At 35.9% G+C, this 24,692-nt stretch overlaps 1 protein-coding gene across 1 annotated transcript; it reads right to left on the bottom strand.

Moving 5' to 3' along the window:
- Positions 1-2,960: 2,960 nt before the first annotated feature.
- On the bottom strand, positions 2,961-24,562 carry psat1 (phosphoserine aminotransferase 1). The gene is made up of 9 exons (XM_056746881.1): positions 24,271-24,562; positions 18,500-18,560; positions 18,332-18,401; positions 18,022-18,227; positions 10,251-10,423; positions 9,901-10,070; positions 4,904-5,032; positions 3,538-3,675; positions 2,961-3,387 (listed from the first exon to the last, which is right to left on the bottom strand). Exons 1-9 carry the CDS (start codon positions 24,325-24,327, stop codon positions 3,285-3,287), a joined length of 1,107 nt encoding a protein of 368 aa, XP_056602859.1. The 5' UTR covers positions 24,328-24,562; the 3' UTR covers positions 2,961-3,284.
- Between the last annotated feature and the right edge of the window lie 130 nt (positions 24,563-24,692).

Here is a 24,692-nt window from a genome sequence, read left to right as displayed (position 1 = left end):
AAAATAAATAAAATTAGAATTTGGCATTATTCACCCAAAGGTTTTTTTATCTACTAAAAGCTAAAGATTTTGTGTGGTGTATTATTCATCAGTGTCATCACAGATGCACACAATCAATACACTAAACTGATGGAGATTATTTTGTTTAATACAACCGTTAATTAAAAGAAAATAATGCATTTAAAAATGTTCAAGACAGTATTTTTCAATTTAGTGTGTTTAATGTTATCATATATTGATATGTTTTGTTATAATGTCACAATTTGAAGTTAACTGGGTTTTACTGAGGGTTTAAGAAGTGTACTCAAATCCTTTTTCACATAATGACCTAAAAATGACCCAAAACCTCATCAATTTATATGTGAAGAAATCCATTAATCACGAGAGGAGTGTTTCACAAATTATTCGGCAAACATATGACTTCCTCTCATCGCTCCTTTTTGATGATTTGGAGAAGAATTTATCAGAGTCGCCCCCTGTCGTTTCACAGACTTATACAACGGAGAGCACGTCAAGCATAAAAGCCTCGTCGGTTTATTGAGGAGTGCGCGCAGTAAACAGTTTCGCGGCGTATCTATGCGAATTGTAAAGTATAAACAAGGCTTCAACTGCACAAAGCAACAAGAGAAAGCGGCAACTGTGCGCTTATTCCAACGTTTACCGCGTCACACGTGACACTCCGTCTCGGAGAGCGTGCACCAAAAAAAAACAGCCTGCCAACGTGCAAAGTGAGAATTTGAATTTCCTTTCGCGGCAGTTATAATAACAAATCACAATTACTCATTCACACTTGTTTCTTTTTCCACTGTCATGTTCCAATTATTCCTGCCCACTAAAAGGTGCACGTGTATATTTACTTACCCCAATAGCTCTATAAACTATTTTAAAAAAGTTAAATCAATTTATATAATCTCTACGAATCTACGACATGTTGATGTTGTCATGAGATCACCCATACCTAACACGCAGTAACGTTAATATTTTAAACACAAATAAAATTGACCATGAAATCCTCACATTATTCCAGAAAAGTCGCAGATCCAATGCAGGGTTGTAGCTACAGTTGAAGCTCACGTGCATGAATGTTGGGGGAAGGGCGTGTCTGGCCTGAATTATGTTGGTTGATGCACGAAAACACCCTGATAAAAAGGTTGACTGGCTCAAAGTATATTTTTACAAAAAATATTTTGTATTTCAAATACGTATTTTAAATACATGTATTTGAAATACTGCCCATCCCGGCGGTAGCTTCTCGCAATGCAAAGAGACGGTTGGTGTGGGCGTGGTCTTCAGATTATGACACGTATCACTCTGTGTCTCCATTGCCAACTCAGTCCCATCGCAGATTTTGCATGTGTAGTCGAAAGACAAAGTGCTCCAACCTTCATTGTATATTTCACACAATTTCACACCACATTCATTGTTTCAGTTTAACATAATTCCCACATTTCCTCCCGTTGAGTTAAATATATATATATATATTAGATCGTTTGTTCATTAATTCATATTGTCTGAACTAGCCAGCTAGCAAACTGCACACGATGGCAGACAGTGCTAATATTGTCGACCTGATTTTGGCAAAGCCATTAGAAAGTCTTCCTTACGAGGAGAAACTTAGAATTAAACAGCAGGGCAGATCAACACCTAAGATTGATTTAGTGCAAAAGATAGGGAAAAGTAACAGGTCTTTTCAGCTCTCCTGGTATGACAAAGTTAGCTGGCTGACTGGAAGTGCTGTGAAAAAGAAAATGTACTGCTGGCCATGTCTCTTGACATGGGTTACAGAGCATTTTCTTGAAAAGGAACGTATGGCAGAATTTACATATAAATAAATGGACAATTTTTACGATTTAGGCCGAAAATGAGCTTCCCAGACTGCCTGGGCATATGAAAATGGATGTAGTTCATCTTTAAATATTTGCATTGTTTGTTGCCCAGACCGACATTTGTGCTGCACAATTCATTAAAAGTTAAATTGGAATACTGTTAAATAAACAGAAAATATGTAAATGAGACTGCTTTTTGCATTTTCTTGTATAAAAATGCAACAGTAAAGACAGTAAAAGCTAGTACGACTAGATGATGCCATGAATATGATTTAAAGCAATTGAAGAATTGATTTGCAATAAATAACTTGACCACAAGATGTTCAAAAACAATGTTTTTATTGTGCATTCAAATTTATATCGATGAAACTGCAGCTGGGTTATTTTGATTAAGTGATAATATAAAAAACATCTAACTAACACAATAAAAAATGAATTTTATTAACCGAGTTATCCGTTTTGTCTAGTTGCTTAGTTTTTTAAATGTATTTAAAGTTGTATACATTTACATTTAGCAGACGCTTTTATCCAACGCGACTTACAAAGATCTAGGGAGCAACAAGCGATATGTCATACAGGAGCCATAATACATTGTTCTAAATGTTTATTAAAAGCAAGTTTTGTAACAATAATTATACCGGACCTTTGACGTTGACTATAATTCAGCTTTGGACCTTTGAATATAAACTTTGAGAACCCCTGCTATAGAAAATGAGTAGGGAGAACTGAAGAGAAGCACCAACATGGAAATCTTAAGGGTCTGTAGTGATTCTGGCTGTAGGAATTGTCTCTGGTCTCTCCTCAGTTGTTCTCGAAACTGATTAGGCATTTTAGGTGAAGACTCGGAGCTGTATTCTTGGTAAAAGAAGTTTGCAAAAAGTACTGAATAAAGTGTATGATTATTTATGAGCAATCTGTATAAGATCATTTTTTTATTTCATAATGACATTCCTCTCCCTATTTAAAATTCCTGTTCACATTTTTATAATTGTTTAAATAAAAGATCTAAAGGGTTGATGATGCGGATTTATTTTTACAGCCTTTTTTTGTCATATTTGTGTAAGGTATGAATAATTTTGAGCTCAACATTGTAACCTACTGCACATATACAATAATTTCACCTTTACACCCAAAAACATTGCAGAGATTATAGCAGATTTATTAGTTTTACTTTATCTTTTTGCATCACCACACTCTGTGTATTCTTAAATAATGCACCTTTTTAGTAAACCATTACTTTAGCATACACTTTAAACATTTTTACAGGCACTGAGGTGCACTAGAATAAACATAAAATGGTTAGTTTTATAAAAAGACCCAACAATATTTAATTAAATCAAACACGAAAACAAAGGATTTATTTTTTGTTATTTCCCTACATTGCTGTTAGGATAACTTTGACCAAGAAACCCTTTTATGTATGAATACAAACTACTACTAGGAAAAATAACCTTCAGACTACTTGTGATCTCTTTGAAATTGTTCCATATAGGTGCCAAGAGTCTTTGCATCTTCAACAGTCACTGCGTTGTACAAGGAAACCCGGATTCCACCCACAGACCTGAAAAAATACAATTAAAATGTGAGGCAGGATTGTGCATGAACCACAATTTGTTGATATAAATAATGCCTAGTTCATAATGCCTATAAAATAGCATGAATTACAAAAATCATTCAAAACAATTTCTAATTTTAAACAGTAAAACATTACCGGTGTCCTTTCAAACAAATCATTCCATGTGCCACAGCACCATCCAAAAATTGCATTTCAAGGTCTTCCTCTCCTTCCTTCTTTCCAATGCGGAATGGAATGTTCATACGGCTTCGATAGACCTCATCAACAGGACATCTGAAAACGTAAATGCAGGCAGTGTACAAATGTGTATTTGCTGGTAAGATTGTGCTTTTAAATTCTCTTTGGAAAAAGTTGAATATAAGGAGTAGTATATGCACAATTCATAGTTTTGATCCAAAGTTTTAGAACACTTCAGTGAAATGTGTCACATTACTTAAATAGTTTTGATCCAAATGTGTATGCCTAAATGTCTGAAATTAGCTTTCAGACAAAAATAAAATTGGGCAAATATGAACAGTTCTTTTTATTACAAACTTTAATAAAAAAGTGCAGCCAATAAAAGCACAGAAGAGATACCCCAAGAAGTTGCTTGATAAAATGGCAAGAGGACATTTCTACAAGTTTAAGGCAAAAGTTTTTTTTACATTTTTGTTTAGATATTTTTGTCACAACTTAGTTATCATTGTAACCTTTGTGTTATTCCACATTCTGATTAAAATTCTAAATTAAAATTTCTAAAATGTGAAAAATATGAAGTGTTCTAAAACATATTTTACGTGACCTTTGATGATTATATATGTTACAGAATGCAAATGTTATAGAATGCAAATATCTTTCCATTTGTTTAACATTTCAACAACATTTAATTTATAAAGTAATTTGATTTAAAGTGGGTCTTTCTCCACCATTCAGTAATAAATGGTTATGACTTTTGTGCCTTTGTGTGAAAGACTTCCACTGTAAATCTAAACACTTAAGTTCAGTTTATACTCGAGTGTTGGATCTACGCTGTAGCCTACGCATAGCTGCATACCTTACGCCGTAGCTTGATGCGAACCTCTCCATAAATTTAAGAACGCGTCAACTCAAAGCGGACCGCAAGCGCTGTCATGTTTCCTCAAACGCATTTCCGAATAAAATATCCAAGTATAATATTTGTGCTTCTGTATTAAACATCTCAGACACAAGCAAGGACAATGACGCCTAGTGGTCTTTGCCTGTCGACCTGGACAACGACGTAGAAGTATAAGTGAAAACCGACACGTAGGCTATGGCGTAGGTCCGACGCTCGAGTATTAACTTCACTTTAGTCAGCGCCAATGATTGCAATTCGTCTTCAGTAACACAGAATAAGCTTTTGATGTCCAAATGAATTAACACGTTAACTATGTTTATTGATTTTACATTGGTAATCATTTAATAAAACAAGTTGCCTTGTTAATATTTTGTAAAATACTTTGCTCTAAAATGTTAAGATGTTAAGACACGTAATCTAACTGACGAGTAGAACCCATTAGAGTGGTTGATGATGTCATTTATTATGGCAGATTTCTGGTTGTTCAGCGCATCCATGGCATCTGCCCCTCCACTGTTTCTTATCCACTCCAGAACCAAGCCCATGATGTAAATACTGTAAAAAATAGAATTTTAAAATGTTCATTAAATAAATGTACTTCTTAAACTTACTTCATAACTTCATATTTTGATTTCTAACTCGTTATACATATAGACCACTCTGGAAAACGCTGATCCAGATGAACTTTGTTTCAGTTTTTTATACCATGCAAACATTCTGAAAAAAAGAAGAACATTTATGACTGAATCAAAATGCTAAACGAACATCTTTAGCATGAAATTATACATGCAAGCAGCAATCATGGATCATTTCGTCTCCCCTCCCTCAGCCATGCAACTATCTATCAGTGTCCTCTCCCCACAAAGACGTAATATGCACGGGTGTAAGAGGCTTATTTAATGTCATTAATGATAATGTGGATGGAAATCAATAGCCTGCAGAACACAAAAATTTCCCCGGCTAAGGTACAAAACAGCAACGATAACGAATTGTGTGTCGTGTATTGTATTCAGTGTGAGGCTAATGCAGAAAACATGTTTAAACATGCGCGCCTGGAGAGTCAGTGCGCAAACTATTAAACGGAGTTCTCTTTCACGTCTTCTCACTCTGAAAAGGATAAATAAACACAAAGTGACATCAAAATTCCCATATTAGCAAGGGTCCATGTAAAAGTAACAGATTGGAAACAAAACGGATGTGTCACAGTATATTTGATCCGTATATCTGTAAAGAGCGCTCTTAAAGGGGCAGCAGCATAATAAAGATCTCTGTTTATAATGTTCATCATACAAGAAAGGACGGCCTAAAACACTCATATTAAAGTACTTGTGTTATCCTTATATGAATGCAATGCAATAATTAAGTTGTTTAAATATGTGCTTTAAATACACTTTAAATACAGTACACTTTACACTTTGTGTTGAAAGAGTTTATGTACAAGCAATAAAATCAATGATCATTATCTTGTTTTTCTATATCAAACTAGACAGAATGCTACTGCCCTGGCAGTGGCAGATAGCTTTAGTTTTATATTTAATTTAATCACATTCATATTTAAATTGAGATTTACAAGAAATATTTAAGTTAAAATTGTCAATGCTACTATGGAAAGGAATACAGTTTAACACTTAAGAATGCGATTAATCACAGAAAAGTAATGCGATTGACACGATTAAACATTTTAATTGTTGCCCAGCACTAGTTACAATTATCTTAATAAATTTTGTTATATCTCTTGACCTCTAGGAGTGCTGGCCTATAACTTTATAGGTCCTCTCAGAACATGACCTTGATGAAACATGGCAAGTTTCAAGTGATTTACCATTGCATTTTTAAAATACCGCATTTTACAATAAAATTCAAAATGGGCGACGCCAGCAATGGCAGACCGAGGTATCACCTTTTGAAAACCAGGTTCAAGAACACAGAGAAAGGCAGATGGAAAACAAGAAAACGTTTGACTATTAGGTGATGCTGTAACCAAATTTCTAAAGGTCGAACAAGATGTGCCAATGATGATACGTACAAACTTTTGTGTCAATACACAAAGTTTTGCAGTGTAAATGTTTAAGTCAATCAGAACATATGTAACGTTTTGTTTAATTATAAGGCCACTAGGTGGCACAGCCCCACCACCATTATTGTATATTGTCCGACTGTGCCCATAAATCAATGTGTACATTTTGGTGAAGAAATGTCATTTTGTTTAGAAGTTATAAGCATATAAAAATAACAAAAACAATGACATCTTGTTTTCCATATTTCGGCCACTTATCATGGAAATTTTGACCTTTGGCCTGAAACATATGATAAACCAATAAACGTTCTGTGTTTCCTACACTGGTTTTGTCTCGTTCGCACTACAGGGCAAACCGTAATGTGGTTGACAAGCAATGGTCTGTTACAAGTGTTGTAAATAATGCCGCTGGATAAGCTTCCCCGTGGGCAGAACAATAGATGTGAATTTGTTTACTAAGCTGATGGAACTGGCGAATGCAGAAACGTTGTTTGGAAAACATGTCGCACTCTTCCGCAAGCAGAGGATGGACGGGGCTGTGTATACAAAGTGTGTTTGTAGTTGCTACAATATAAGGTTGCTCCGGTAGCAGATTGTTATTTGTCCAGTTAAGAGTGGTTCTAACATTGAAAGTTTTAAGAGACAATGTTTTAACTTAAAGTGTTGCTTTAAATGAGATTGTGTTTGTATACTTACTGAAGGTCATGGGACAGAAACGTTGTCTGCATAAATGCATTTTGATATGTTTTCTAGACTAATAGACTGCGGGACTATTGTTAATAAACAGTAATCAATTATTAAACAAATCAATTCAATTATTGAGCAAATACTTAGACCATGTTCAAAACAATTTACTTATCTGTAAGACGACTGCAGCCGCGGTGCTGTGAGTTGCAGAGAGTTATTTATTCTTATAAAAGTCGCTTAGAATTTAAATTGACATCTAGATTGCTGTGTTTAATCTGGAAGGCTTTAAGCTATCATCTGCATATATATTTCCTGCCATGGTAGTCAATGGGGTCCAAGAACTGTTCAGTTATAAGCAGTGGTAGCTCCTGACAAATTTCTCAGGGGGGCAACTTTTTCGATTATGGCTGAAATGACCGGTTCAATGGGTCAAATTGCATGGTTTAATTTGTTTTTCCTGTTCAACCACTAGATGGCAACACCAAACATGAATTATACAAACTGTACAGTATTATTGTACAGCTATATCAATTTAAGTGTCTCAAATACAATAACTTTGGTTCCACAACAAAACACTTCCACCATGACCATCAACAGATACATTGTCATCTAAGTTACTAGTTTAAATTTATAGCCATCATGGATGCCATACCGATAATCAAATCAAAACATGTTATACTATCATCAAAACTGTAATTTATCAAATCTTTGCAGAACATATCCAATATATATCAATACAACTATTTACAATTCAACATTTGGAGAGTACAACATAACACAACTCACCATTTAATAACACACTCACTCATCACTTGTATTGACATTTTGAACGGTAATTCCCTCAATGAAATAATAGTGTTGCTGTTGCTAGCCATGTCGATCTTGCTGTCGCACTACGCACTTTCGTGTGCTGTGTAGGGATGGGCATTTAAAGCAAAAATAATATTTGCCCATCGGAAGCATATCCTTAGCGATCATCTCCGTAATTAAAGCCATTATTTGCTCCGCCCGTCTTGCATCCAAATTGGTTGGTCTGACCATAAACTAGCAACTGATTGCTGATTGTGGATGGACCTGCTGGGTGCTTCGACCTCGAATGACTGTTCATCCTAGTTGTTGATCCATGATAAGCCAGCTTTGCATTGCAGAGTTTGCACTGCACTTTATTCTCATTCATTTTATTAAAGGACCCCACACAGAACTCATTTTTGACACCGTCTTAATTTATCGTATCCGTTATGCCACGCAGGTCTACAGTGTGCGTAACTTTGTTAACAATTGGCAGCGCCACCCTTTGGTTACATGACACGTTACGCGTGAAAACACGGCAATTTCCTTTAAGTTCGCACTCACTATTCGAAATTCTATAATTAAACAACTAAACGAATATTCGAAATTCGTGAGTCATCCCTAGTGCTGTGCGTGTCGTCGGAGCACGCATCGGTGCGTATGTCGAAATCACGTTGGGGCTTAACTGAGCCCATAAAATGCATTGTAGGGTCCAAAATTAAAAAAAAAAAGAATCTCATAATGTAAATCAAGCACCTGGGGCGATTTTTAATCTGAATGAAATTGCCCCAAGGGGGCGGAGCTACTGGTTGGAGAGTGATATTCAGGCTGCTAATTGGACGATAATATTAAGACCTTTATGATCTATGATCAAGACTTAGACTGACAAAATAAACTCTTTTTATTTTTTTGTGTGGCTGAAGGAGGGCGGTGCACTATCGCCCACTATGGGGCAGCCGCCCATAGTATTCTTTTAAATTTCTTTCTGTGTTCATCAGAGAAAGCAACTTATACAGATGTTGAACGACTGAAAGGTGCTCATGTACTGAATGTGCCCGGATCGCTAACAACTGTGCTACCGAAAAAGCGATTGGTGGTGTTTAAGTAAATATAGTGCACATTTATGTTCTTTAGGTTTTATTGTAAATCTTGTGTGATGGCTAAAAAGTGCAACACTGTTGTCGAGAAATATGTGGTGCCAGGGGGATCTTTGAGACGTCTATGCCCAGGGCACATAAAAGTGATAATCAGACTCTGGAATATACTTGAGAAATTTTACTCTTAAGAATTTACAGAGGTCCCAATAATTGTGCCAGAGCGAATTGGAGAAAAACATTTGCTTCACATAAGGAGGTTAGTCTGCACAGAATATGAAGCTGCGCTATATATATATATATATATATGACTGCTATACAGTTTAAACCATACTTTGAAATATTTTTAAAGTAGTGCAAAACTCAAGAAAAAGACAATTATAGGTATTAATTTGTATTACAAAATTGAATGTTGAGTATCTCTTATTTGCATTTGAAGTAGTGTTCTGTAATGTAATTTAATTTATTATTTTCTGGGCTTGATGCAGGCCTGCCACGTTATTCCAGAGCTCTTTGTCAATAATTTATTCATGGACATCACAGTGTGCAAGCCACAAATTTTCTAAAATGTCATTCTTTAGTGTGGCATTCCTTTTTTTCATGGATTTTTTTTGCTATAATCTTAAACTGCCTTTAAGATCTAAATGACAAAACTGACATTGAGGCCAGTTATGAACAAGCATTTCGGTCAAAAGAATCAACTGCCTGCAATTAAAACTACTGTTTACGTAAACAATGCGTCAAATCACTGACAATCTACAACATCAGTATCCACAATACAGAGATAACACATATTTAACAAATTGTTAAACATAATGAACTAGCAAAATAATTACCTGAAACACGGAGGAGTATTGTAGAGTGAGTTGTTCCCGGCTTGCACCTGGTAGTCTATTATAATAGGGCACTCTTTCAATGCTCTGCCCAACAAATCCTCTCTCACAATCACAACGGTCACACCAGCACAACCAACATTCTTCTGCGCACCAGCAAATATCAGCCCAAACTGTGGAAATAAACAAATACAAAAACATACATCCAATAATGTTAAACAATTTATTTTACGTTAGCAACACAGCTAGGAAGTGTTTTAAATTGTCACTATGGTGCAGCTTTTATGAAAGTGTCCTCAATATAAAAAAAAAATTAAGTTAGTTAATTCAGTTCAAGAACAAGCATTACCAACCTTTGACACATCTACTGGTCGTGAGAGGAAGTTGGATGACATATCACTGACAAGAACCACTTCCTTCGTGTCAGGAATGAAGTTAAACTCAACACCATCCACGGTTTCATTGCAACAGTAGTAAACATAAGATGCTGAAGGATTTAGTGACCAAGTGCTTCTGTCTGGTATATCTGCGAAAATAAGTTAAAAATAATGTTAACACCAATGTTCACATATCTTCAACATAACAGTCCACCAATCAGGTAATAAAACATAAACTTTCTATTAGAGATCGACAGATTCATCGATTTCCTGATGATTTTCCCGATATTTAATCAATTTCCCATCGGATATCTGTTTTTTAATATCGTATCAACCCATAAGCTTCGCCATCTTGTGGCCGTTTAGAGAATAGCGTGCAGGACCGTCACTGCAGCAGAGCCAGAGAGACGCGACAGAAATGAAAGTGTGCACAGGTATACTCACTTGCTTTATTAATACACTTATATTTAACATGAAAGGAAGTAATACAAAAATGACATTTAATTCCTGATATGTAGTTCATGCATACATTGTATCAGCTATCAATTCCTCCCCCAAAAAGACGTAACTTTACATGAATTAAATGAAACAGCCATGAATTAATTCATGTTGGGAATAAAAGAGCTGATAAAATGATGGGAATAACTTTCACTGACTATGTAGTATACACCCAATATTTCATACTGTTTGTTTGCAAGGGAGTGGCTTGTCGGCTACCAATGATGATACTCTAAAGGCTGTAGTATGAATGTTATGATCCAACACCATGCCTGACATTTGTTTTTAAAGATATACCTCTTTAGATTTGGGTGTACTAAGGTGCTCGACACTTGAATGCTATGAAATGGCTTGGAAGTAGGCATGGGCCGGTTACCGGTTTCAAGGTGTATTGAGGTTTGAAAGAGTCAAGGTGCCTCTTTGCATTGATCTTGTATGTAATTTACTCGCAACCAATGAACATAGAAAGCCTGCTTTGGCATTTTACAATGCACCGATGTTGTTATTATGCAGTTTAAAATAAAAAATTAGCATGTTTAAAAGTAGGAAAGAACTTTGGGCGTCTTATGGGGCAAAAACATACTGTCTCCCAATTTAGGGCCCTATGATTGAATCGCGGAGTCCAGGCATTGTGTGCTGTATAACGCAGAATGGCAAATTTATTATTTCTTTACCAAAATATCTGCAATTGTTTTGCGTGTGCTCGTGGAGCTTTCAGAGAACACGTGCATATGTTGGCTACTATTCCTGTTTCATGTGAGAATTGAAAAAAAGCAACTATCAAACGCCCTTTGCGGTGACCCGTCAAAATAAAAGTCCGGTTTACCACAACATCCCTCTTGATTTTTACTGAGTATAATATTTACTTTAGTAAACTAAAATAAATGTTCTAGTAACTTTATAAAAATAACTTTTTCACCAATCAGCTGCGAGCAAATTTACATATAAACGATGCAACTAATTCACAGTGCGTGTTACAATGGCTAGTTTATTTTATAATGTGTTATGAAATAAAAAATACTAATATAAAAATATATATTTCAAATATACATTTTAGTGGTGGGCCGTTAACGGTGTTACAATGGCTAGTTTATTTTATAATGTGTTATTAAATAAAAAATACTAATATAAAAATATATATTGCAAATATATATTTTAGTGGTGGGCCGTTAACGGCGTTAAGTGAGACTCTTATCGCGCGATAAAAAAAAATGTCGCCGTTAATCTATTCTCAAAGTTGGGTTGGGAGCTGGGTCTATACTACGCAAGCTATGATGACTTTCACCTTGATATTTTAGCGCGGATGTATACCAGCTTAACTGCATTGTACGGGGCGAGAACGAGATTTTTCAACTTGCGTGATTCGCGTCATTCGCGGTAGCAGAAGCCGCTTCATCATCTCATAACCAGAGCTTCATTCGCGCAATTCGCGCAGCAAGTAGGTCTATTGGCTCTTTGCATTAACATATAAATCACTCGCGCTTGACACGCCATTCGCGTTTGGTCTGAACACAACATAACGTTACTGTGAAATTATCGCATCAAACGTGACGTGCTAACATGGATGCAGCTATGAAGCCGCCGGGTTTACTTCAGGGAATATTAATTTTTAAGAAGCTTCCCAATAGAAACATCGACAAGACTAAGGTTGTTTGCACCTTGTGCAATGCGGAATTGGTTTAAAAAAAACACTTTCTCTCAACAGGTAGTGGTCTAGCTTTAGTTGAAACCAGTAACTTTGTATTGAGATCTATTGTATTATGGCTCCTGTATGACATATCGCTTGTTCCTCCCTCACTCTTTGTAAGTCGCTTTGGATAAAAGCGTCTGCTAAATGACTAAATGTAAATGTACTGTAGGAGCTCTTCCAGTCTCAAGTACCACCTAAATGCAAATCATCCCTTAGCTAATGCGGAAGTAGACACAAGTTCATCTTATTGAACATAATTTAATTTTCATCACCAATTATCATAGTAGAACAGCTTTCACAAGCAGTTTGTGATGCATTTTGGAAACAGGAGATGAGCCCCTGGTCTAATGCGCCACCTGGCTTGAGAAACCCGTTCTCAAAGACTTACTTTTAGTCATTATTTGGGTAGCACACATATTCTGAATGCCTTCGGCAGAATTCAAATGAGCCATTTTAATCTAGATTAATCTTGGAATTAATCTAGATTAATCTAGATTAAAAAAATTAATCTATGCCCACCACTAATATATTTGCTGGTTTTCCCTTATTCTCACAATGTTTTTATTTTACATTCTTATACTGTACTACACACAATGTGGATTTCTTTCCATTGCATTTTTTACATTCGCATCTGTGATACAGAACATAACTTTCGTTTAAACAGCTACGCTAAGAGACAGACAAAACCATACATTGACAGGTGACATCACATATGTTTTTAAACTGCCATTTTGAATCCTATTTTTCTAAAATCAAGTTACACTTAGAATTCAACTTAATAATGTAGCATACAGTAGGCCTACATTTAAAAATGTATAAGAAGTGTTCAATGCTTTTATGCCTGCATCAACCCAAAACTAATCCTGTAACCCCGAGTTTGTTCAGACACGTTCATGGTACAGAGCCCAGGTTTTTCAATAAAGTTTATAGGTGAATACTCTTGTATACTGAACTGTTTTTTAAGTGGGCAAATATAGTACTATTGATAAGTGAAGGACTAATCACAGACGTAAAACACAGAATTCAGAAAAATTAAAACGGAAAAAGATTCTCATTGTTGTTGTCATCCCTCCGGTCCCTTATTTGGGATGCTTTTCATGAACTGGCCCCTATGACAAACTAATTGAATAGCCCTACTGTGAGGTTTAAGCTATTTACATAAAAATGAATCAAGTAATTAAATGATGTAATTCAATGTTTGATGTTTACGTTTAATAGGCCTATATATTTTAAAAATGTTTGTTTTAAAGAACATTTTAATCTTAAGGCTTTATTTTTAGTCGACATACATGTTCGATATGTTGCTCAAAAATAAAATGTATTGTGTCCAGTTGTTGTTTGTATATGCAGACATTCGAAAATAACACATTTTAGTAATGAAACCGCAATACCGTGAAACGTAGGTATTTTTGCATAAGGTTATGATACCGCCAAGTCTGACTCTAGGCAGCTCAAAAATAATGTTCACTAATTTCTTAATGTTTCTATGATACTTGATTCAAAACACATCTCTTTAAAGGGGTAATTTCATGAAAACCAGCCTTTATCCATGTTTAAGTGCTAAAATCAGGTCTCTGGTGCATCTGCCAAATCAGAAAATGTGAAAAATGACAATCCAGTAACTTTGTTTATGTGGGGTCATCTCTGCAAGCCTGTGAGAAAACAAGCGGTTCAGATTTCACTCCCATTCTGACGCAGGCAGCAGTTCTTCATTATATTTATTATTTTCTGAACGTGTCCACCCATGGCGCACCCCAATTTTTTTTTCCCGTGTGTGAAGTTCCAACACCATGGCAAAATTAAGCAAAGCAAAGCCGAGCAGAGCAAAGCAAAGCAAAGCATACTAACTATTCTTTTGTTGGCTGCACAGACCAACACTGTTCCCAGCCTCACAGGAGACAAGAGAGCAATGGATTTATTTTGTTTTCAATGGAAATCATCCAAACTGAAGGAGGCAAAGCTGCAAATAAAGACACTATAAGTACCAGTTTTTTTTAAGTAAGACCTCTGGAACCTGTGGCAACTTAAAAGTAGATAAAATGTCACTGTGACACGTTCATCCGTTCACTCATAGAATGCAAGTGTGTGGCTTGTTAACACACGACGGGATTGTATGACGTAACGTTAATTTCACTTAGAGTTAACGCGATGCGTTTGTCTTGAGTGCCTTCCCTTATAGAAAACTGTGTTTATGGTTTGTAAACACCTAACAGGTTTGTCATGGGTTTGAATGTGGGTTTCCGCCACCCTCCCGTTTTGTTATTTCACTCATGAAACCCCATGACGCGAACGAGGGTCTCACTCCCAAAAGCGGTCATGATTGGACCAAAAGGGACCAGAGCACCTTTGCGAATGGTTCCGGAGTCGCAATTATAGTAATGTTTTTACAATAATCTTCATTTAGGTGAAGAAAAAATTGTCTGTGCCGGAGGACACAGATATGTTTCTAAAGAGGATATAGGCTTAAAGTCTAAGTCTGATAATCTTGCATTTCATTTATGTTTCTCTCTTTCAGATCTGTCAAAGGCAAGAACCAGTGGTCTTCAGCACCTTAACCCCATTGAGAATCTTTGGGATATACTGGAGAAGACTTTGCGCAGCAGTCAGACTTTCCCATCATCAATACAAGATATAGGTGAAATATTAATGCAACTCTGGACAGGAAAAATATATATTCTGGACATTGCAGAAGCTTATCAAAACGATGCCACAGCAAATGTGTGCCGTAAACAAAGCTATAATGCGGTCCAACGAAATATTGTTGTGAGTGTGTGACTTTTGTTGTATGGGCAGTGTAGTACTAGCCTTCAAATATATAAATGTAACGAGAGTTGCACACAAGATGCAATGCGTCGCATCCTGTCTAGAACAGCTGACAGGTATCGCACACCAGACATGTACCTTCTGTATGCACTAGCTCATGTTCAAAGTCTAAACTCCTGATGCAAGTTGGACCAGTTTTAACATATTTTTATGTCATTTTATTAATCAATATGTGGTGTTTAAACATTATTTAATCATTAGGTTATATTTCACGTTGGTAAATCCATTATTGTTGTTCTATGTCTGCTATTAATGTGGTAGAGCTGAGTAGCAAATAAGGCTTTTTGTATTAATGCACTCTTTTTTTTCCTGTTATTCCCATACAGATAAATATGTCTTGCAGTACCTACACTGAAGTTTATTTGTACAAAAAAAATATGATTTTTGACAAATGACATCTGGTTTTGAGCAGAGTTCAGAGCTGTAGCAGAGCGCCACCACATGGCGCAGCTGGTGTGTTTACCTTCACAGAAAACAGGTTTTATTTGGTAACTTTAGTAAACTACATAACAAACATGACTTAAAAACTTCCACAACATTGACTGATCTTTGTTAGGATAGTACAACTGTTATCAAACAAACTTGTAAAAAATATCTTTATCACTATTTATTATACAGGTATAGGCCTTATTCAATGAATTATGCTTTTTATTCAAAAGTATAATTGTTTTTCAAAAATGATTATAATGTTACAATGAGCAGATTACTTATGCTGGATAAATTTGTTGATATGGCACAGTGATTACCAAGAATAAATAAATAAACGGCACGTAGGACTTTTATCGACTTATACGATATATAAACTTGACGTCGGCAGTTTTTGGTGATGCAATATATCACCATTATGTTTTTATATGCGTTTATTTACATGAAATGAATGACATTTTATCCGATTGTGCCGTCTCTGTTATCGCTGCCCTTTGTCTGTGTGTCAAAAGTGGGACGCACACAAACAATCACACGCACACACGGGTGGACAGCCGCAGGTGAAAAGACTCGAGGACTTATATTCTTTTCTTGATGAACAAAGCCATTTCGGAATAGTAATCGGCTAGTGTCAAAGCCGTAAACAACTCTGACATGAAAACAAAGGGGCGCGTAAACAAGACGCTCTTCTCTTCAAATAAGGAGGTAACGAAAACAGCAACACAACTGATTAAAACAAAATCCGCATTTGGAGCTTGAGAGAGGTCTTACAGGCAGTTAAGTTAAAAATGACATCACGGATACACCATTCAAACAGCGGTTGAAGGGCACTTCACGAATGGAAAAGTCGTATCAGATTAAGAGACAATTTGTTTCATTGCTGAATTGGGCAAGTGTATTTTAAATGGCCACATTATGACATACAATCATGCTGCCCTCTTCAGAGTTCACATAGCAAGGGCTCTCCTTATCCTAAACTTCATAATAATGGCTTGTTACATAATCAATTATAATTGAGGAGTGGAAGTGTCAGTTGTATTTATTTGAAATATTTACCCTACAGTTATTATTTACATTCCAATTTAAATGTTCACATATTCTATTCAAAGGTCTTAGTTCTTTAAAAGGGTGTACTTGCAATATTATTTGAAGAGTTTGGTTCCAAAATTAGATCACAAAATCATGTTTTTTATCATGTTTTTTTTTTTTTAGTTTTTACGGCTTAAATAAAAAAAAACTGTAGTTTGATTGATATTAATTGAAATGCACGATTAAAAACATTAAACCAAGTTATTTCATTTTGGAACAAAACTCTTCATATTATCATTACTTAATCAGTGGCTAATAAAATATTTATATTTATAAAATGAGAATAATATTGACATATTGAGACATATTGATAATAATGAGATTTCAAACAAAAAGTTGTTATCTCGACGGGCCTAATGGCACGCCACGTCAAATATGGTTGACCCCTGCCCTAGAAAAAATTTGACCAAAGAAGGCTGTGAAAAGAAATCTGCATCATTAAGCTCTGGCCCATTAAGTGACTTCAAGCAGGGACAGTCAGGTTTTGATTAAAAAAAAAAAAGCTTTTTAACAGCAAAGAAAACTCAAGATGGGTTTGGTGAACACAGGAATAAAAAAATACCTTGTGTGCAAAATTATACACACTGCTGTATCTTTAATGTTTTGGTCCTAATTCTCTGCTGGAAATCCTGGACATCTTGTCTTGGATTCTAGCAACTATAAACAGATCCTAACAGATATAACAATCCCTGCTGGAATTCACATAATGGGCCAAGTTTGGATTTTCCAACAGGACCGGTCGATCAAAACAAGACCAAGCTTCTGCCATGGTCATCCCAGTTCCTTGACCCTAACCTGTTAGAAAATGAGTGGAGAGATCTAAAGAGGAGAAGCACCAACATGGAGATGGAACTCTGAAGCAATACTGTATAAAGAACTTTTATCACTTGTCAGATGTTTGCCAAACATATAATTTATTACATGCGAAATCTTTGAGCTGTTTTCTTAGCAAAAAAGTAGTATTGAATTAAAGGGTATGATTAAATATGATCGATGTGTATTAGAGAAAAAACACTTATTTCAAAATGATATTTTTGTCCCCCAATTAAAGTTCTTATTTTGTAATGAGAGGTTAATTTTGTACATCTAAAAATCATAATTTAAATATCAAAAGGCTTAATAATACAGTTTTATTTTCACAGCCTTTGGTCATATTTACCTAGGATATAAATACTTTGTGGCTTAGATTTTCTCAAACATTGCTTATAAAATATTACTCACTGTTATAACTATCCAGTTTTGGATGGATCACATTCACTTTTCCATACTTCTCTGCCTCTCTGGCAGCCTTTGCAGACCATGTCCCTGTGACTAGATAGTCAGCACATCTGTCTTCCTTTAGACCAATCAGATTCAGAGGAACTGCACTGAACTGTCCAGACCCACCACCTTGCAGGAACAGTACTTTGTAGTTTTCAGGTACATTCCTGTACGTAGTAAATATTTAAAACTACATTGATATTATGATAACAAAAAAATGTCAATTGGGGTTAAAAAATTCTGCTTCATGAATCCCACAGAAAATACTTACAAAAGTTCACGCAAAAGATTTTCTGTAGTGTTTATAATCTTAGTGAAATCAGATGATCTGTGGCTCATTTCTGGGTTGGACAGAAAAAGAGCAAAGGTCTAATTATTCTAAACTCAAAAGCAAAGTATTACACATCCACAACTTGCATATAAAAATAAAAAGCCTTACCAAGTATGCTTATACCAGTACCATTGTAATTCAGCAGCTCCTTTTGTGCTTTGAGTAGAACCTGAATAAGAAAAATATGCATTTATTAACTCTGTTTGTGTTTACATTTTTGCAATTAGTTTACAATCACAAATTCCTAAGATTAACATCATCCCACCCATCTGGTCTGCCAACCGAAAACTAATATAATGTATAATGCACTACCAGTTAAAACGCTAAAAACATTTGATAATGAAATTGATATAATCCATTTAAAACCTACAAATTCTACAGAAATTAGTTTATGTAATCAATAATATTTTGAATAGCTTTACAAAATCATATTCAATAGGACACTACAGTCAGAGGGGTCGTGGACCTTGTGATGTTTAAACAAAAGAGGTTACACTCAATGAAAAAAACATTGCAAAGACTGAAAAGTTAATTTATTTTCCAAGTGACAACAAGCAGGCTCTCAGGCAAACACCATAATCTGGAGAGTCTAAAACACACCACGCAAACACAATTTGCTTTTCATTTATTTTGTTTGGCCAAACTCACGCCAGAGCTCAGCCCGATGCCGTTTCACACAGGACTGTAAAAAACTGTCTTCAAACCAGAATTAAACCAGAAGGGCCACGTAAAACAGATTTTGTTGCTGTCTGGGAAGTATTTCATTTTATTTTCAATTACGCTTTGCTTTTCTGCCTTCCTTTTTTTTCCATTGATTAACAGTTAATCAATGTATTTTTCAGTTCATTTAAATTATTTCTGTTTCGTATACACATTTCAATTTCCAGTGTTCCGTCTAAAAAAAATTTAATCTCCATCGAATAGATTGTGAATATTTGGCAGACTCCCCATATCTGTGACACTGAAGCATGGTCAAATATATAGATTTTCAAATTTCCAAGCAGAGGACTGCTTCAGACTTCAGAACAAAATAAATACGGTCACATGAAGTTGTCTTTGATAGATAAAGACTCCAAATTTAAATGACAATTGCCTCTGCATCACCTTTCCTTGATTTTTCTTGAAAAAGAGAAAAGAATTTAAACTCTTGGTCATTCCAAAATGGCTAAAAAAAATCCTATCTTGCTAATTTATCTGAGACAGTTTTCCTTGGAACTATATTATCCTTCTAAATTAACCATTGAGACCAAGTTAATGTGCCTCATCTTCAGTAGTCCCTTAGCAATTTCAGTTTTGGACGAAGATGTTGTTAAAATGTATATGTTCAATGCAGTTGTTTTAAAAGATAGAAAAAAAATCCTAGATTCAACACTTTTTGTTCTTCAGACATTCCTCTTTAAAATAAATGAAATACCCATATGACCCACATTTGGTTTATGATGCCCTTTCTTAATTTTTGAGCCGTCACCACTGGCCCACATTTGGTTTATGATGCCCTTTCTTAATTTTTGAGCATCAATTATTTGATGCATCAATTATTCTTAAAATTAGCAGATTTACTAACAGATATACTGATCTTTGTGTAAAAAAAATTATGCTTTTTTACACCCTCTAATATGGTTCCACATTATGTGGAATGTGAAATGTGTCATTTTTACCTCCTTCTACAAATTAATTGATTACTTAATAAAAAAAATTGAGCTGGGGACCTATGGTTGAGTTGACACGGAATGACCCATATGTTTTTGATGCTACAACTGTTTGGCCTCTGTAGCACCAGTGCTGTGTGCAAAAAAAGTTAACGTACAGCCCTGACACTAATCATAATTAGGGCCCGAGCACGAAAGAGCAAGCCACGGGCTTGCTCTGCAGTGCAGAGCCCAATTGTTTCTGTGTTGATTATTATTATTATTCTTTATCCGCATTGATCGCAATTTTGACGGCCTTAACATGCTCGAAAACTCACAATAATTTTCAGAGATTTACGTCTGATAGGGGTTTTAAAATTAGGCGTGGCAAATTGGCTTGCTAGCGCCACCTAGAACTGCCCAGACCTCTACGCAATACGTACATGCACCAAAATTGTTAGGCTCATTTAACACCCCAAATCATCAAGAAAAGTCTCTTGGGGCATATCTCTAAACCAAACAGGAAGTCCGTTATTTTTGATTTTTCTGTGAAATTTGGTAGTTTGTCATACTCCTCCTACAGATTTTGTCCGATCAATATCATATTCATGTCATTCTCATCTTAAGGCCTTTGCGAAGCTAAAGTGCGGAGATCCTTCTCGATTCGAAACCCCACTAGATCTCATTGATGAAAATCAACGATTCTAGTGTGTCTATTAATTTACACCTCGGACTAAAATCATAACGCTTCACTGTGTGCTGTTGCTGCCGCAGAAGCAGAGAAAGCATTATTATTATATGGTATGTAACGACGTCACAAACAGTTTTTTCCACCACACACTATCATTATTTCTGTGTCAAATGATCACAGAAGTAAAGTTACTGGGATTAAAGCAGAAACGAAACTAACAGTTTGCAGTTTGTAGCGCAGACAAATCAGACTGCGCGCTTATATCCGTCATTATGTTGAAACACGTCATCAGAGTGTCTGGAGTTTATCACTGTATTAACGCTAATAGAGAAGCTGCGCTATTAGAGCTTTTCATCAAGTTGCCCATAGTTTCATGTTTTCAGGTTATTTTAAACTGTTTAGAGGTGAGAATACTGCGTTCTTATGTTTATCAGTAGTGTCTTTCTTTTAAGACCCCTTCAAGCAGTCTGTAGATATCAGGCACATTTATAAATCTTTCTAAAGACCTTCAATTGCAAGTGTCATGTTATGAATTTGATTTACTGAGAAATATTTAATATACAAGTTACTTCAATGCATTAATACTTTGAAGTTAATACTTAAACTCAGATTAAACTTTTGCATTTTAAGTAAAAAAGAAAAAACACTTTAGTTTACTTCCCACAAAATTTCTCACCATAGTTACTGTAGGTTAACCATGAAATATGTAATAATTTTGATTCAAAGTCCTACATATTACATACCTAAAACTCTTTTTTGTCAGAACCTCTAATAAAATTACTTTTAGTCATCATTCAGAATCGTAAAAGAATCGCAATCTCTTTTTGAAACAAAATAATCGGGATTCACAATTTATCGAGAATCGTGCAGCTCTAGTCACCTGCATTCATTTTATCACCTATCATATACACTTTTTCTTTACATGGTAAAATTCAGATAGAGCCATAGCGCCACCAGCTGGCAAAAGGAAATATGGCAGGTATAAATAAATAAATTCTACTATAATTAACCTGCCTTCATTTCATCACCTATCACTTTTTCCCTTTCCATGGCAAAATTCAGAAACAGTTATAGCGCCACCTGCAGGAAACAGGTAATGTTTTCCTGTAGCTCAGTGGTAAGAGCATTGCGCTAACAACGCAAGGTTGTGGGTTCGTTCCCAGGGAATTGCAAATACCTATGTAAAATGTGTAGGATAAAGCAATGCAAGTAGCTTTGGATAAAAGCGTCTGCCAAATTCCCCAAATGTAATGTAATGTAAATGGCATGTTTTAAACTGTTTTTCACTTCTCTTAGAGATTCAAACAGGTCAGCACCATATTTGGCGTGTGCACATATCCATGTCAGTTGGACTTATAGTAATAGTGCCACCAGCTGGCAAAAGGGAATGTGGCACATCTAAATAAAGGAACAATTCCTATTATAATTCGCCAGCATTCAATTTATCACCTACCATTTACCATTTTCCTTACGCAATCGGGTAGCGGTGGCACTTACTTGTCTATCTACTCAGTACCAAGAAAGAAACCATTTTGCCCCAGGCTCTAAACCCACAGGGAAGTCAAATATTTTCAATGTCCACTGCACGTTCTGGTTAACTTTGCCATTACCTTTGCCATGGTACGTGTCCATGAACAACGGTGTTTCTATAATGTAACTCCCTGTATGCAGATTGCTCACCATTTGCTGTTCCTGAGGCGGACATGTTCATGGTGGCATAGGGGTTGCGGTGCCACTTGCGCGAGGGCCCGCACATCGCTGCTAGCAGCTTTAATTACTGCTTGCCTTTGTTCTTAAGCAATCATAGAGAGTATGAACACATTTAGGTAGCCGCAGTGGACACTAGGTAAAAAGAAGCAAACTTTACCGATTGACACTTCAAACTAAATATGATTTTTTTTATTTTGGGACTAGTAGTATTTGTACTCTGACAAGTGTAGGACGAATTTACTTGTCCGACAACCACATGGCAATGCTTAATGTCAAGTCCTGAATTGAATGGTGTTCTATTGCTTCCTATCTGCCAGATAACTTCTAGAATCCATCACATACAACTATATACCATTATGGTTTCCATTAAAACCAATACAATTATCATGATAACCATTAAATCCATAACATCTTCTATAATGTTTTGGGCATGTTCTATTGTTTGCATTGCATTGAATCTAGGGCTGTCACGATACACCGATGATAATAAATCTCACATGATTTATGCACACTTTTTGAGTGAAGTACGGGAAAATGTTGCTGCATCCGAAAGCTAGAGGGCGCTCGTGCGGAAACTCCAAATACGCACTGCAGAAGAAGAACATAAAACGTTCTAGAATCTAGGAAATGTCTATGGACATCTTTTTATCACTGTAACACAAGCCTCATCGGGTATTTTTATGATAATAAAGTATATTTATAATGATCATGTTTGACGGTCTTGCTTTTTCGCTTGCACATTATAAGCAACTCAAACTCGCACTGATTTTAGATCGAGCAACATTACCTAGTGATCCCAGAGCCGTGCTTCATGGACAAGCTACGCATTAAAAAAAATATCGAATTCATCATTCATCAAATTAATCATAGTAAAAGTTACTTTGAACGTACTCACATCATTTGCAATCATGACGGACCGACGGTACAAATCTGTCTACGACAGTGTCACGCGGTTTGCTACGTCACTGAGGGCGGTAACAATGGGTAACTAACGCGGATATGACGCCATTGACAGGCGAATAAACGGCCCGGTCCACTGTTTAGAATGGCCATTTTCTCAGGATTTATATATATATTTATATAATAGAGATATTGTAAGTACTCAGCTGAAAAAAATGATATAACATTGGCCTAGTGGTTTTAGGATATTTTACTGCAAAATTCTTACGAACTGTACCTTTAAGCCCATGACAGACTTTTAACTTTATTTGTAAATTGAGACTATTGAAACCTTTTTCACATGAGAGATAAATCTTGCATTTAAGCTCATTTTGTTTCTTAGGAACCATACCAATATGTATGACAAACACCTAAACCTAGATTTAGGTGGCATTAATGGGTACACTTACCCTACTTCCCTCAAAAATTTAAATTCTATCTTCATTTATTGTCCTCCATTAACATTTATATCACAATAAGCACACACCATCCCTTAGTACTTAAATATACGCGATGCATTAAATAAGCTCCGTCCATGAATGTAAAGCTGCAAAACACTGTTTCTTAAAATAGTTTGACTAAAAACGTGCCAGCTCAAAGACATGATACAAAAGACATGGATACTACGTTTGGCTGATGCAACATCTGATTTCTGAGACCTTGGAAAACTTTACCTAGCTTCTGTCTTACCGTGCATTCAAAGCATGTACACTGCGTTGTTGCGAAATAAAAGTACGCTACTATGTAATTCGCTACGTAATTTTTCTAAACTATGGATGATGTAATGGTTCAGGGTTTACAATTTAACCTAGCATACAATCCCAAAAACTCGATGATGCGTAAATAAATTGGTGCAGGTTAGGGTAACTTTTGCTGCAACAAAAGCAACGTTTATTTTGCAACGCATTTACCGATTGTGGAAGTTTAGCAGGTCCTGCTCCAAAATTGATGATCTGTTTGTTATCCATGTTTAGAAATTATCCTGCTTTTGCCTTGTTTTGAAGCTCCTTTTCTTGACCGATTAATTTCTGATGAAGCTGAACTTTTACTCTCTTTCTATACACCGAGTAAGAAAGCTTTTCCGTGTTTTGGTTGGCTCTCTGATGCTGAACATTTTGCTTTCGGCTTCCTGATTGGCCAATAGTCATTTGACGGCGATGCAATTGGACCATAGGCGTAAGAAATAAAAGGCTTGTTCGACTTGATGCGGCGCCGCAAGATCCGACGACCGGATGACATCGAAGTACCGCGAGAGTGGTCATACAGACTCCGCATTGGCCGGTGGATCGTACGTCAACGGCACCGCCATTACAGTACTGGCAATTGGGAGTCT

Source organism: Triplophysa dalaica, chromosome 4, assembly GCF_015846415.1.
Source record: "Triplophysa dalaica isolate WHDGS20190420 chromosome 4, ASM1584641v1, whole genome shotgun sequence".
In the NCBI taxonomy this organism is placed as follows: Eukaryota; Metazoa; Chordata; class Actinopteri; order Cypriniformes; family Nemacheilidae; genus Triplophysa; species Triplophysa dalaica.
Note: the sequence above shows the minus strand (reverse complement) of the source record. Positions and strands in the feature narration are given on the sequence as shown.